General features: G+C 38.3%; 1 protein-coding gene across 3 annotated transcripts in view; it reads right to left on the bottom strand.

The window, feature by feature from the left end:
• The window catches only part of LOC133609500 (A-type potassium channel modulatory protein DPP6-like), a 464,599-nt gene that overhangs the window by 5,822 nt on the left and 444,146 nt on the right, over positions 1 to 14,631 (bottom strand). For all 3 annotated transcript variants that reach the window (XM_061965112.1, XM_061965111.1, XM_061965113.1), the window contains exons 17-25: positions 13,558 to 13,632; positions 8,919 to 9,026; positions 5,516 to 5,585; positions 5,233 to 5,427; positions 5,095 to 5,152; positions 3,179 to 3,278; positions 453 to 511; positions 297 to 369; positions 142 to 215 (exon numbers count right to left, since the gene is read on the bottom strand). In XM_061965112.1, the coding sequence (XP_061821096.1) occupies positions 142 to 215; positions 297 to 369; positions 453 to 511; positions 3,179 to 3,278; positions 5,095 to 5,152; positions 5,233 to 5,427; positions 5,516 to 5,585; positions 8,919 to 9,026; positions 13,558 to 13,632 (812 nt within the window). The remainder of the gene's footprint in view (positions 1 to 141; positions 216 to 296; positions 370 to 452; positions 512 to 3,178; positions 3,279 to 5,094; positions 5,153 to 5,232; positions 5,428 to 5,515; positions 5,586 to 8,918; positions 9,027 to 13,557; positions 13,633 to 14,631) is intronic.

Genomic DNA, 14,631 nt, shown 5'->3' with positions numbered 1-14,631 from the left:
GAGAAGGTTTCCTAATCCCATTATGTTGGAAAGAAGTCATTGTGTGGGCTAATCCTCTTCCATCCTGCTGTCCCAGTAGGAGTGCTCCCAAAACCACCGGGGGGACAATGAAAGGAAAGTGAAAGTAACACCACCACATACCTGTAAAGTGTAGTTGGCCTTTTCATGGATTAGCTGAGCAATCAGTTTTGCCGTATGCTGGAAATGGACTTTTTCTAAAGGAGGAGGACGACACAATGTATAAATATATCAGCCAGCGTACATCATGCAGCAATACTCTCTCACGATCTTCTTACCGTCTGCTGTCGGATGGATGATGAGAAATTTCTTGTCGAGGAACTGAGCCGCCCGGTGCGCTAAATTGGCCATCTGAGGAGAAAAATACATGATCATGGAGGCCACAGCTTGCCTTTTTTGCAGCAAAGAATGATTCATATTCTTGCGGTATTTACCGTGTATGCCCTCGGGTCGGGCTTTGGCATTCCAAGATATCGCTCCGAAAAAGCCGATGCTGAAAGAAAAATAAGTCATGTTTGAATTAGCATGTTCTTTGACCAAAATGTTTGTGAAAATATACATAAAACATCAAGGGACTTCAGATAAGCTTGTTTCCCTTCACATGAAAAAAAGGATGCTACACTTTTTTTTTTTAAATTAAAGCAGTGGTGCACCACTTTTGGAATAATTTGGTTTTTGAGGCAACATTTTGCCCCAGTTTTGATACGTTATTTCAGTGGTCGTACAGCCAAACATTGCGCAAAAAACAAGTCAGTTTACCCCCGTAGTTTTCCTACTATGTAGTTTGGATGACTAACCTTTTATAATTAGCAGTAGCTAACTTGGTTTTATGCTTTCATGGCAATATAGCAATTTAAAACCCCTCTTTTGTGCTGTTAAGTCTTGTTTTGAGTTTAGACTGTGTGTGTTATCATATTAATGAACTATTTAATTTTCAGTACTGCTTAGCATTTGCTAAAAGTTTGCCCATAAAGTTGTTTGTAGCACATAACCCAACCCCAAACATATTTGTGTATGTGTGCTATAGAGTAAATAGTCGTGTCTAGATGTGGGAATCTTTGGGCGACTGATGATTCGATTACGATTTAGGAGGTACGATTTGATTACAAATATATTATTGATGCATCATTAATTTATGTATATTGATGCAGTTTTTCATTTCTTCTTGTTTAACTAACTAAGCGTTTATCCCTTTCAACGTTTACAAACAGTGCATCTTTAATAAGAAACAGTTAAATTAATTTCCATTACATTTATTATGTTATTAAATGTGTGCAAAACTGGAACATAAGTGCCCTATGATAAAGGAGCTGGTCGGATCTCTCGGTGAGATGGTCCCGCTGCAGTCAGCCAAAATATAGAAACGGCCTGCATTACATTGTTTATAATAAATAAATCGATTATTGATTATTAACGTTTACTAATCAATTTTATAATGTCCATGTCGGAATTGCGATGAATCCAAAAATCTATTATTTCCCCTACCTCTAGTCATATCGTTCTACCATAATAGCCAAGCTAGTTTCTTACCTTGACTCTTTATACTATGCTAATGTTGGAGGAAATGTGTGCTACAGTGAGCACACACGTTAAGTATCAAATTCAATTCAGCAAAAAGCCTTGGAAAACAGGCAGCCAATCGAGCGATTGCTTTGAGCTATTGACTTGTGATGTGCAGATCGTTACTGAAATATCGCTACCGTCAATACCAGATCTTTATGCTCTAAAAATCGATTCTCAAATCATAACATCGATACTTTAGTTCAAGGGCGTCCAAACTTTTTCCACCAAAGTCAAAGTATGCTGGGGCCATATTGAATGCTAAAAAAAGATATTGTGTCAATTTTGTATTACACGCGATAAGGCGAATAAGTATATTATTAATTATAAATTAGAACATTTCATCTTTTTCTCATTAGACGCCGATTTTTTTTCTCTTTTCCTTACATTTTGCACTGTTATATTAGCTATACGGCTGTGTAACTAGTAACCAGTGTGTCAAAAATTCTGCTTGTATGAAAATATTACTGTTCAGTTGCAGATTTAACTGTGTTTATTAAGGTTGTTGTAATTCTTCAAATGAGTTAATAAGTTACTATTATTTATTTAACTAACTAATAACTTTGTTTATATTTTGAGTATATTTTTTTGAGAGCTTCTAATATTTTATATCCGGGGTGTCTAAACTTTTTCCATCAGGTCCGCATACTGAAAAGTCAAGTATGTAGGGGCTATTTTTATTTTTATTTTTTTTAATTTTTTTTAAATGCTAAAAACTTATGTACATCTAAAGACAAAACTTTGTGTTGTAGATGACTTAGTGTATTATTATTAATATTTTTAAATGTTCAGCTTTTTCTTATTACATTCCGTTGATTTGCTCTTTTTTCTTACATTTTACTGTTGTTTTAGACGGATATGTTATTTGAAAATACGCAACTTCAAAAAATTTTGCAGACACATTAGGTATATTTGCACATTCTCTCTCTCCAGCGCTGGTATTTCTGTTGTTTGTACATACTCCTATTTTGTAGAATACATTGTTAAGCTTCAATTCGAGTCACCTCTAATCATTTTAGACAGCCTTAGATCTAAATAATCTGGAAGGACTCTGCCTTCCTAAAAGGCAGAATCCTAATACTAACGGTCGATTCTCACACTTAACCACATTCTAAGAGCTGTTATTACTCCAGTATCTTTTTCTCCAAATCTTAATTTATTCACTACCGTGTCTGACACCCCCTCTGGCAAAAAAAAAAAGCCCTGTGACATCAGTCACACCTTGTGACTACTAGTTTCCCCTAATTTACAGTTTCCTGATTCAGTGCACCGACACCCCCTCCTCCTCACCCTGCTGACGCACACAATTCTACTTTTATACTCTGTTATATTTCTTATTTTTGTCGCCAGATGAGCTGAGGGAGGCTCGGTCGCTGTGGTTGTATATTACAACGTCACACCGAGGTGAATCTCATCTCCCATTCCCCCCCCCCTCCCTCATACAAATATAGCACCAACAACATTCAATCAAGTAACTCCGAAGCTATAAAGATAAAGGTCTTGGAGCATGTTATTGCTTTATTACAGCTCTCAGTGTGGTGCAGTTGTTGTGGAGGGGGTGTTTAAATACTTTCTAGACAAAATAGAAAATGAGTCTAACCGTGCAGTTCAAAGTCGGTGATTGGCGAGAGGACGGCACCGCATCTGGCAGGAGATAGGTCGTCGCTGAGCAACAAGCTGGTGATGTAGCCTCCATACTCCTGAGGGACAACAGCAGTGTTCATTTTGACAGCAGTTTTTTTTAATTTAGTTTTAGTCATAGTCTTTTGACTAAGTCCATCCATCCATTCATTTTCTACCGCTTGTCCCTTTTGGGGTGGTGGGCAGTGCTGAAGCCTATCTCAGCTGCATTTGGGCGGAAGGCGGGGTACACCCTGGACAAGTTGCCACCTCATCGCAGGGCCAACACAGATAGACAGACAACATTCACACTCACATTTACACATTAGGGCTAATTTAGTGTTGCCAATCAACCTATCCCCAGGTGCATGTCTTTGGAGGTGGGAGGAAGCCGGAGTACCCGGAGGAAACCCACGCAGTAAGTCATCTAAATTAACTTACCGTATTTTACGCACTATAAAGCGCACCGGATTATAAGGCGCACCTTCAATGAATGGCCTATTTTAAAACTTTGTTCATATATAAGGCGCATAGAATAGACGCTACAATAGAGGCTGGGGTTACGTTATGCATCCCGTTGTGGCTCAATATTGGTCCATATATAAGGCGCACCGGATTATAAGGCGCACTGTCAGCTTTTGAGAAAATTGGAGGTTTTTAGGTGCGCCTTATAGTGCGGAAAATACGGTAGTTTTAGTAGACAAAAATTACTGTAAATTTTGTTGACTAAAATATAAAGTATAGAGGATCTTTGAAGTTGTCTTTTATGAAGATTATTGGAGATCATCTCAAAAACTAAATTCACAACAAGATCTACACTCCATGAAAATATTACATTTTACACTAACCTTACTGTGTGTTATTATTTTTAGCTGATTTCAAGCATTTTTTTCAAATGTTGAATTTTATATGACTATAATGGGTCTATGAATAATTCTGTATTATTTGCACGATTAACGTCTTGGCCACTGTCCCTTTTAAATTCAGCAACCAGTTTTGTAAATGTAGAACTTATATATATCTCAATTACCTGTTGTTCTTTGTGTATTATCTTGGAAAATGACAAATTTGCTCTTTTGGGTTGTCAAGTTGTGCAATCAATAGCTGAACTGTGTGCCGAGGATATCGATTAAAGTGCACTGTACAAGTATCCTGCTTATTAAATTGGCCGACAAGCTTGCTTAACAAAAGAAGTGGTAGAGTCAGCGGTCTTGCTCCTGCTCTACTGCCTTTAATAGTCACAGTAATTCGGTACAGTACGAGTCATTTGGAAATATTAGCTTACTTTTGCTAAGATGTCTTGATGAATAACATGCAGATGGCGCTTCAAGTTGGTTGTATTTTTACCGGAGAAAATCGAGCCAAAGGGTTTAGAACCTGTCTTGTTGTCAACCGCAGCAAAGGTGAAGCACGTCCATAGGTCTTCCCTTTTCTCTCTTGCAGGTGTAGAAGACATACTGAATTGAGGTTTGTAAAAATACAGTTGTTTTCCCAGTGAAAAGTCAAAACACGGTGCCTTACGAAGACAGTAGTTCTGATTGAATCCCCTCCGTGATTTATCCCACACCCCTCATCCATCCATCCATGTTCTACCGCTTATCCCTTTCGGGGTTGCGGGGATTGCTGGAGCCTATCTCAGCTGCTATCGGGCGGAAGGCGGGGTCCCACACCCCTCACCCACATGCAAATATGATTGGACAGATCTCTAACTTGTCCCATTTGCCGAAAGACAAAATTAAGTATGATTGGATTTTGTCTCGCTTTTATTTTTTGACTAAATTGTCAATTAATTGTGTCATTGTTTTGATTAGTTAGGGTTCTATTTTAGTCAGCAAAATTAACACTGGAAAACAGTAGTTATTTGAAACAAATAAGTCTTTCAGTTGGGAAACTTACCTTTCCAAATGCTCCTACCCTGGTCTTGTCAATGTAGGGCATGTTCAGAATGTCACTGCTACAGACATAATTAAACATCAAAAACACTTCCTACAAGCCCACTAAATGCATTTTTTTTTCTGTGTCAGCTCCTCATACTTTATGGCGTCCCTCTGGTCCTGCTCCTCCAGCACGCCCACCTTCTTCTGGATGCGGTGCAGCAAGTTGGTGCCCTGGAAGCCGCTGCCGCGCCCATCACAACGTGCCACAATGGCGCCGAAGCTGCTCACCAGCACCGTGGCCCAGTCCATGTGGAAGCGCTCCGACACGCTCTGGCCACCAGGTGTGCCGTCGCTGCATGCGGACCAACACAATAGACAAGTAAGACGCAACCACTACAGTTTCAGTAGAAAGTGTTGTTCTTTTAGCGTGCATGTCATACATGAGCAGCAGCAGAGGGTAGTGGGAGGTTTCCACAAAGCCTGCAGGTTTGAGGATCTGCATTGACAAAGCTGTGGAAAGCACACACTGTAAATGAGTATGTACACATATTACACCGCGAATCCTATCCATCCATACATACAGTCACTAATCCTTCATACAGTCCTGTAAAAAAAAGGTTAAGAACACCCTGTTTAACTTTTCTACTCTTGAACTGCACCATTATAAAATGGGTACCTTTCACATTATAAAATGGGTACCTTTCACATTTAAACTGACACAGTACCAATTCTCGGTACTTATGTAAATCTTCATGTGGTATTAAATGTTTAATATTGAAATCTCTTATTTTTATACCATAGAGAGCTGATTATGATAACCGTGCTGTCAAGTTTTTATATAATGTTTTCTTACACTTCTAAGTCTCATTTGCAAGTATTATATAGTAGACTTTACATGCAGTTGCATTCCAAGTTGTTAGATGGCATTAGTGCATAGAATGAATTGATTTACGTGGACCCCGACTTAAACAAGTTGAAAAACTTATTCGGGTGTTACCATTTAGTGGTCAATTGTACGAAATATGTACTGTACTGTGCAATCTACTAATAAAAGTTTCAATCAATCAATCAAAAGAATACAGCATGGGTCCCCAACCTGTCAATCTACCAGTCGATCTTTGCGAACCTATCGGTCAATCGCAAAAATATTAGAAAAAAAAATATATATATGTATATATATATATATATATTAATATGACATCAGTACGTGACAACCCCACTCGGCGAGTGACCAACCGATCCACAATCAGGCAAGCATTTTAACACCTGAGCACGCATGCACGCACGCCTCGGCCTCATTCTCTTTAACCTCTCATTCTGCGGCTCGCGACACCATGCCCACACCCTCCGACCACAACCGGCCACAACACCCGCTCTTCTCGCAAACGCGCATTTCATGACGTGCTCAAAAATCATCAAGCTACGACAATGCATTAAGGCTGATTGTGGCAATGCATCATATATTTTTTAGCATCAAACAACTCTTCCCTCAACCACGAGTCCATGACCATCATCGATCGCCTGTGGTTGGAACTAACAAGCCAAATACTAAAGTCCATGAACATTGCTCCAAAGTACGGATTTTGTGTTGATTTATTGTGAATACATAACTAAACCATTGACTTACGCAACGGCAGTAAAGTATGATAAAATGGCAGCTAAAGGCTTCCCCATATATCCCCTTTTTATTTACAAAGGAAAAACCAGCCAAGTGAACTTCTGAATTTTACTACTTCCGGCGTGAAAGTAAGACAACCATGTGACCATATGATGAACAAATATACTACAGACTATAGTAGCCATTGACAGTTGGGTTGCCTCACTCGTTTGTCATTGGCCCAAGGCACATTACAAAAAACAGCAGCAAAAATTGGGAAAATGGCAAGAAACACAATGAGAAAAAGCCAAGTAATATAGAAATGTATCACAGCTTTTATCTCATGGATGAATGTAGTTAATCATAGAACTGGCTGCCACCTGGCAACCCAATATTATTAAAAAGTATTGATTTTGAATCGAGAATTGATCCTGAATTGAATCGTTACCGCCAAGAATCGAATTTAATCAAATTGAGTGGTGCGCAAAGATCATACTTGCCAACCTTGAGACCTCCGATTTCGGGAGGTGTGTGTGTGTGTGTCTGTGTGTGTGGGGGGGGGGGGGGGGCGTGGTTGGGGGCGTGGCTAAGTGGGGAGGAGTATATTTACAGCTATAATTCACCAAGTCAAGTATTTCATATATATATATATATATATATATATATATACATATATAAATATATATATATATATATATATATATATATGTAAAAGAAATATATATTTATAGCTAGAATTCACTGAAAGTCAAGTATTTCTTTTATTTATATATATATATATATATATATATATATATATATATATATATATATATATATATATATATACGTATAAAATAAATACTTGAATTTCAGTGTTCATTTATTTACACATATACTTGTTGAGTTAAGGGTTGAATTGTCCATCCTTGTTCTATTCTCTGTCACTATTTTTCTAATCATGCCGAACACCCTCTCTGATGATGCATTGCTGTGTGGCACGCACAAAAGTGCGTTCATCAAATGCACTAGATGGCAGTATTGTCCTGTTTAAGAGTGTCACAACATTGCTGTTTACGGCAGACGAACTGCTTTACGGTAGACCAAAACGTGAGTGCTGTTGTTGTGTGTTGTTGCCGCACTGGGAGGACGTTAATGAAACTGCCTAACAATAAACCCACATAAGAAACCAAAAACTCGCCCTCGATCATTCTACAGTTATAACGTCATTGGGCAGGCACACCGTTTATATTGTGGGACCTGAGTCCGCCTGAATTTCGGGAGATTTTCGGGAGATAATTTGTCCCGGGAGGTTTTCGGGAGAGGCGCTGAATTTCGGGAGTCTCCCGGAAAATCCGGGAGGGTTGGCAAGTATGGCAAAGATTCACAGCCCTACTAATCAGGAGCATGTATATGGCATATACATATCTAATGCAAATTAGCAACATCAGCATCGAGCTAGCACATTTTGTGAAGTGGAGCCTTACTGTACGATCAAGCCTTTATCAGGCATGATCTCTTTGTTGGCATGGAAATTGTAACATTTCCCAGAACAGGGGTGGCCATAGTGTGGCCCCTGGGCTGAATTCGGCCTGCTGAGTTGTTTCTTTTGGTCGGCCAAAGGGGGCTTCGATAAATTCTATATGTATTCATATTCTTTTAAGCTCACACAAACACTAATGGCATCACCGTAAGCCTAACAAGTTGCCATATATCGAACCTGATGATTTACACTACCTTAAATAATGGGGGTATGGGATTAAACCACTCACTTATTGTGCAGCTATATGCTTAAAGTTGCTGTGTTTGGCCCACGGCCCATTGGCACATGTTCACGTTAGCAAAAGTTTGTGGCCGAGTCTGCTTTAAGTGCTTGTTTCCCCGCCGAGTGTTTAACTGGTGCCTAGTCTGCAGCTGAACATGACATCAAGGGCAACACAAATGTCAAAATATGGTACCATTTGATTTTACGTGGTGGATACCGGTAGTGCCGACTGAATTTTGTTGCTACTTATATAAGTACTGAGTGTGGTGTCCATCCCTTGGTAAAACCCTATTCCAAACCCAACCCTAATTTAACTCTAGCCACGACCGTAACCCTAGCTCGCTCCAACACTGATGTTATCCCCTGCCGCAACTCTAAATCCAACCCCAGCTCTAACCCTAAACCTTAGCCCCAACCCTGAGTCCTATCTTTTTACAACAACCCAAAAGGGGGCACCACAGATGTTATTTACTCTAACATTGAATGAAACATGGACACATACTGTAGTCGTCTTTGTCGATCTGATGGTATTCCACTATGGGCATCTGCATGTTATCTAGCGTCAGCTTCAGCATTTCATTGGTCTCCAGTTTGTGGACTTCAACCAGACCTAAAAAGGGCACAATAGTTAATTCATTAAATAAATAAGTGGGTTATTGGGTTGGGTCTAATATTCCAGAGTTTCTTCCACCTGCAAGAATATCAGTTGGAGTAAATATGATTAACGAATTGTGGACATTTATTAGACCAGCCAGAAGGGAAAGCTTTGACATACACACACTTACAGTAAGTAATCTGATTACAGCATGCTGCTGTTGCATGTGCTCGGTTGTAATTTAATGACAACATCCAGGTTGCCAGGCGCAATGAGATTACCTCGCTGGACTTGTCAACATACATCTAGTCAGGTGTGTGGGAAGTTGTGATTAGATTATTAGAACAACGTTGCTGTAGTGTAGGACAGTGTATCCAGATCTTTTCTGTTGATGAAACCGATGCGCAAACAGACAAAATGAATACTGACTGTCCATCTGTGCAAATCGAGAGTTTGTTTATTCTAGAGAAATAATAGTAGCCTGGTTTGATCTGCTTGAGTGACAGCTGCAGCGTGTTTTACAAGTTTACCAAAATACAGTCTTACAGTAAGAATTGGATTGGAACCTCAATCTAAAAGGATGGAACAATAAGGTGTTTGGCGATTAGCAGTCTGAGAAGTGACAAACCCTTGTTTCAGGTAGCTGCTGTCATAATTTGTTTTTTTGCTTCATGCATGTCTACCTCATTATCCTCAACTTTGACCTTGAGGTGACGTCACAGTAAAATTAATCGTTATAATATTAATAATAAAAACAAACAAAATCTACAGTCTTTGAGCTTTGAATTTTGCGCCTCACTGACTATGTTTACACTGCAGGCCAAAGTGGCCCAAATTGGATTTTTTTGAGATCTGATTTTTTCCAGCTGGCTGTTTACACTGCAAGTAAAATGTGATTTTTATCAGACTCCGGTGTAAACGTGCACAGGCCCCAATGTGGCCTCAACGTCACTTGCATGCGAAAACAAAGGAAATTGACTGGGAGGAAGTTGCTATTACTACAAAATAGAATAAAAGTCACAACATCTTAAAAATGAGTGTTTTTAAACGTGAAAGTATATCAAAGTAATGTAATGTATGAATGCATGTATATAGTGTAATATATTTGGGAGTGTTGTCATTTTTTAATGGCTGTTGAGTAGAGGAGACACCGACCTCAGCGTGGATCTACGGGAGCTTTAGTTTTCAACTCACATGTAAGCAAATGCACCACAGCGTCAATTCCGGTCCAATCACTTTTTCTTCGGAATCAAAATATATATTCATATAATAAATATAGCCTATTATTTGTGCACTATTGACAAGTGATGCGCCTAAAATTCGGTTGTCTTAAATAGACTTTGATCACAGAAACCGGATGTTGTGATGAAATATCCACTTCCGCAGGCAACTGCGTCTTTCCGGCGCACACGAATGACGTAGCTCGCCCAAAGCTGACGGAAAAGTCACATTGCGTTTAGACTGAAGTCACATTTGAAAAGATCAGATTCCAATCGGATTCAGGACTACCTCCTGACGTGGCCTGAATCTGATGCCAAAAGATCAGATTTGAAGCACTTTGGAGTGTTTAGACTGGCAAAAAAAACCCAGATCTGTGTCACTTGAGGGCATAAAAACTCAGATTTTGTGTGCAAACTGTCACGTTTTTTCAAAATGCACCTATTGAAAAATCATATCGTGGTTCCTCGCTATTTTGCGTTTGACAACGGCTTATTGGTCAAAATTATAGATTGAAGAAAATGTTATGTATTCTTGCCCAACATTTTTCTTTCCAAGCATAAAATGGCTAGCTGAACTGAACAAATCTAAGTCTGTACTGTATTGCACAGCAGATCATAATCATCATCAAACAAATGGCAGTATTTTTACAGATTAGTGGTTGTGTTTAGGAACGGCGTGTCAATTAGGGCTGCAACTAACGATTAATTTGATAATCGATTAATCTGTCGATTATTACTTCGATTAATAATCGGATAAAAGAGACAAACTACATTTCTATCCTTTCCAGTATTTTATTGAAAAAAAAAAACAGCATACTGGCACCATACTTATTTTGATTATTGTTTCTCAGCTGTTTGTACATGTTGCAGTTTATAAATAAATGTTTATAAAAAAAAAAATATATATATATATATATATATATATATATATTTAAAAAAATAAATAAATAATTGCCTCTGCGCATGTGCACAGCATGAATGCAACGAATCGATGACTAAATTAATCGCCAACTATTTTTATAATCGATTTTAATCGATTTAATCGATTAGTTGTTGCAGCCCGAGTGTCAATATTACTTAGCAGTTGAGATGGGTACCGTTCACATTTAAACCGATACAGTACCAATTCTGGGTACCTAGGAATCGATACCGGTACTCAGCGGTACCAATTTTCAGTACTTTTGTGTGTGTTAATAAATATTTATTCTTCTTCTTAATAAAATCTTTTTTTTATTGCAACATTTAAAAATGTGTTAATTAGAATTACTGCTGTCCAGTTGTTATATCTAGTTTTATTATCATATTTCTATCATTTGCAAGTATGACATTAAGTTGCAATTACAGTTGCAAGTCCAAGATGTTAGATGGCCGAAGTGTATAGTTTATGGTGTTTTTTGTTGCGCCCTAAAAAGTGATAATACTTAAAGTATTGTACTTATTGCACACCAGCTATTTATTTGTAACCTGCATCTTAGTTGTAGTTTTCATTAGCAAATTTGAAGGTGTTGAAATCGCCATGTAAAATCGCTAATGCTACACAGTAGCATATCAATAGCAAAGCCTATGTAAGCATCAAGTTAGCAGATTTATGGAAAAGTGGAGCCTTACTTAACTTACATTGGAGTGTTTTTTGAGTCAATTTCTTTGTTGGCATTGAACATTGCAACATTAACTAGAAGTTGTTTGGCTGAGTCCGCTCTCAGTGCTGCTTGAGTGATCGCCAATTTCCGAAGTGCAAAGCGGGCCTGACGTCACACACAACCCTGGTACCGTACGATGGCACCGTTAGATTTTACGTGAATCGGTGCCTGGTAGGACTCGGTCGGTGCCAAAAAAGTACTGTATTCAATATCCATCTTTAATTAGCGGTTAGTGTTATGTATTATATGATACAGTTACAGCATATGTCTCATTTTTTATTATGTCTGCTACAGTATTTTGGTAAAAGAGCATAAAGGGGACTATTGGGGTGTTACTTTATGTCTAGAGGGCTCGAATCATGGGAAGCACTATTTTTTTTTTCATAAGCACTATTTTTTATGCTTTAACTATGAAATTATTCGATTTGTAAATAAGAAATTCACTTATTGCGGTCAGATCTGGAACCAATCAACTGCGATAAACGAGTACATAAACACATACATGTTGGCATAGTTCTTTAGGAAAAATGATAAATACACTGCAAAAAGTCAGTGGTAAAATTAGGGGTATTTTATTTGAACTAAGCAAAATTATCTGCCAATAGAACAAGAAAATTTGGCTTGTCAAGACTTTCCAAAACAAGTAAAATAAGCTAACCTCAATGAACCTAAAAATACCTTAAAATAAGTATATTCTCACTAATAACAAGTGCACTTTTCTTGGTAGAAAAAAAAGAGACCTTTTTGCTCAATATGTTGAAAAATATTCTTAAATTAAGTAAATGCTAGTGCCATTATCTTGACATAATGATATGCGCTCGGCATTACATTTCTTGAAACCAGCAAACTTATACTAAAAACTAGTTAATTTTTCTTAATGGAAAGGCAACAAGGCAACCGCTTGTTACTCTCGGGGTTTCCTAGCCGCTCAGGCAAATCATATTGTCTAAAGATGCATTTTTCCATCGATAACATGACATCATCGCGCCAAGTGCGGGCTCTTTCAGTCAATTAGTGCGCATATATACAGCCCGGCCCCAGGCCAAATTATTTTTTATTGTAATTTTGAAGAATTTATCTGAATGTGCATGAACTATTTCTGTTCAAAATTGTTTGAAATGTCACATGTTAAATGTTTAAATGTTAACTGTCAGTTTACTGTACTGTGCCAATTGTACTACTATATGAGTACGTATTTTCTATTGTTTCATTGAAAATAAAACAGCAAAGTCCATTTGGCTGTCATCTGTTTTGATTATGAGACACAATTGTGTCAAAATCATGATTTTTTTTTTCACGCTTGAAGTACGAAATTATTACTTTAAAAAAGTAGTTTTATACTCGTGAGTGTTGATGACACAGCTTTGCAACACTTGATATTCTAGTTTCAAGCATGTTTTACTCAATATAGGTCATAAAATCTCAGCAACAAGCTGTAATATCTTACTGAGATCATTTAGGACCAAAACCCTTAAAACAAGTAAAACACTCTAACATAAAATGTGCTTAGTGAGAAGAATTATCTTATCAGACAGAAAATAAGCAAATATCACCCTTATTTGAGATATTTAATCTTACTTAGATTTCAGTTTTTGCAGTGTAGCCACCTGTTTGTCGATTTTTTTTTTGCATTGTGAGGGAATGTTTTTGGCCCCTAGTAGGGCCCCTGGTGTATGCCGTACTCACTCTCTGTGTTTTGGCTCTCCACAGCGTCAACGTCTCTTTGCGTCTGGAAAATGGACAGGAATGGGACGTCTGGGCCTAAACGGAACATTGCCGAGTCAGCGGGGTTATATTAGTAAGACAACAATGACAGAATAATAATAAAAGATGTCATAGGCTGAAATTGTTTTTTCCCTATCCAGGCAAAACATCGACAACTTTTCAGGCAAAAAGTGGAAAACAAATCAAGCGAGTGTTGCTCTTAGCAAATTGGGAGCACAAGTTGCACTTCTTATTGCGGCCTCCCTCCCCCGTTCACCGCCAAATCCCGCCATCACCGTAATGATGATGTCACGACTTTATCAAATCAAGCGTTCCGCCAGGAGCGAGCCGAAGTGGACCTTTGTCCCCCCACCCCGAGAGAGCGGGAGAAGTGTGCTTTTATTTCTGAATCTCATTTCCCCCAGAGGGTTAGGCGGTCATGTGATTTAGTGGTCGCAGTGCGAGGTTGATAGCATTTGTGCACTGCACATAAATCAGATGTATGTACAAAATTGCTTGCATTTTTGGGTACACTTGTACAGTCTACTGAGCTAAATTAGATATTTCAATAGTGACACACTACAGTTGCAAACTACAACCACTAGGGGTGTCACAGTATGTAACAATCACGGTTTGGTAAGTACCTCAGTTTTGAGGTTCATATTGGGGTACTGTAAGGCAATAAAATGCAAACTTAAAACTGCTATTAAATTCTCAAACAACAAATGATAAAATATATCAAATCATATAATTAAAAAGGTTTCAGGACAACATTGCAAAGTATTTAATTTTTAGTAAATACAAAGACAGTATTTTTAGTAGGGCTGCCGATTTTAAGAACAAACCTAATTAGAGATGTCCGATAATATCGGACTGCCGATATTATCGGCCGATAAATGCTTTAAAATGTACCGGTAATATCGGAAATTATCGGTATTGGTTTCAAAAAGTAAAATGTATGACTTTTTAAAACGCCGCTGTACGGAGTGGTACACAGACGTAGGGAGAAGTACAGAGCGCCAATAAACATTAAAGGCACTGCCTTTGCATGCCGGC

Source organism: Nerophis lumbriciformis, linkage group LG07 (genome assembly GCF_033978685.3).
Source record: "Nerophis lumbriciformis linkage group LG07, RoL_Nlum_v2.1, whole genome shotgun sequence".
Lineage (NCBI taxonomy): Eukaryota > Metazoa > Chordata > Actinopteri > Syngnathiformes > Syngnathidae > Nerophis > Nerophis lumbriciformis.
Note: the sequence above shows the minus strand (reverse complement) of the source record. Positions and strands in the feature narration are given on the sequence as shown.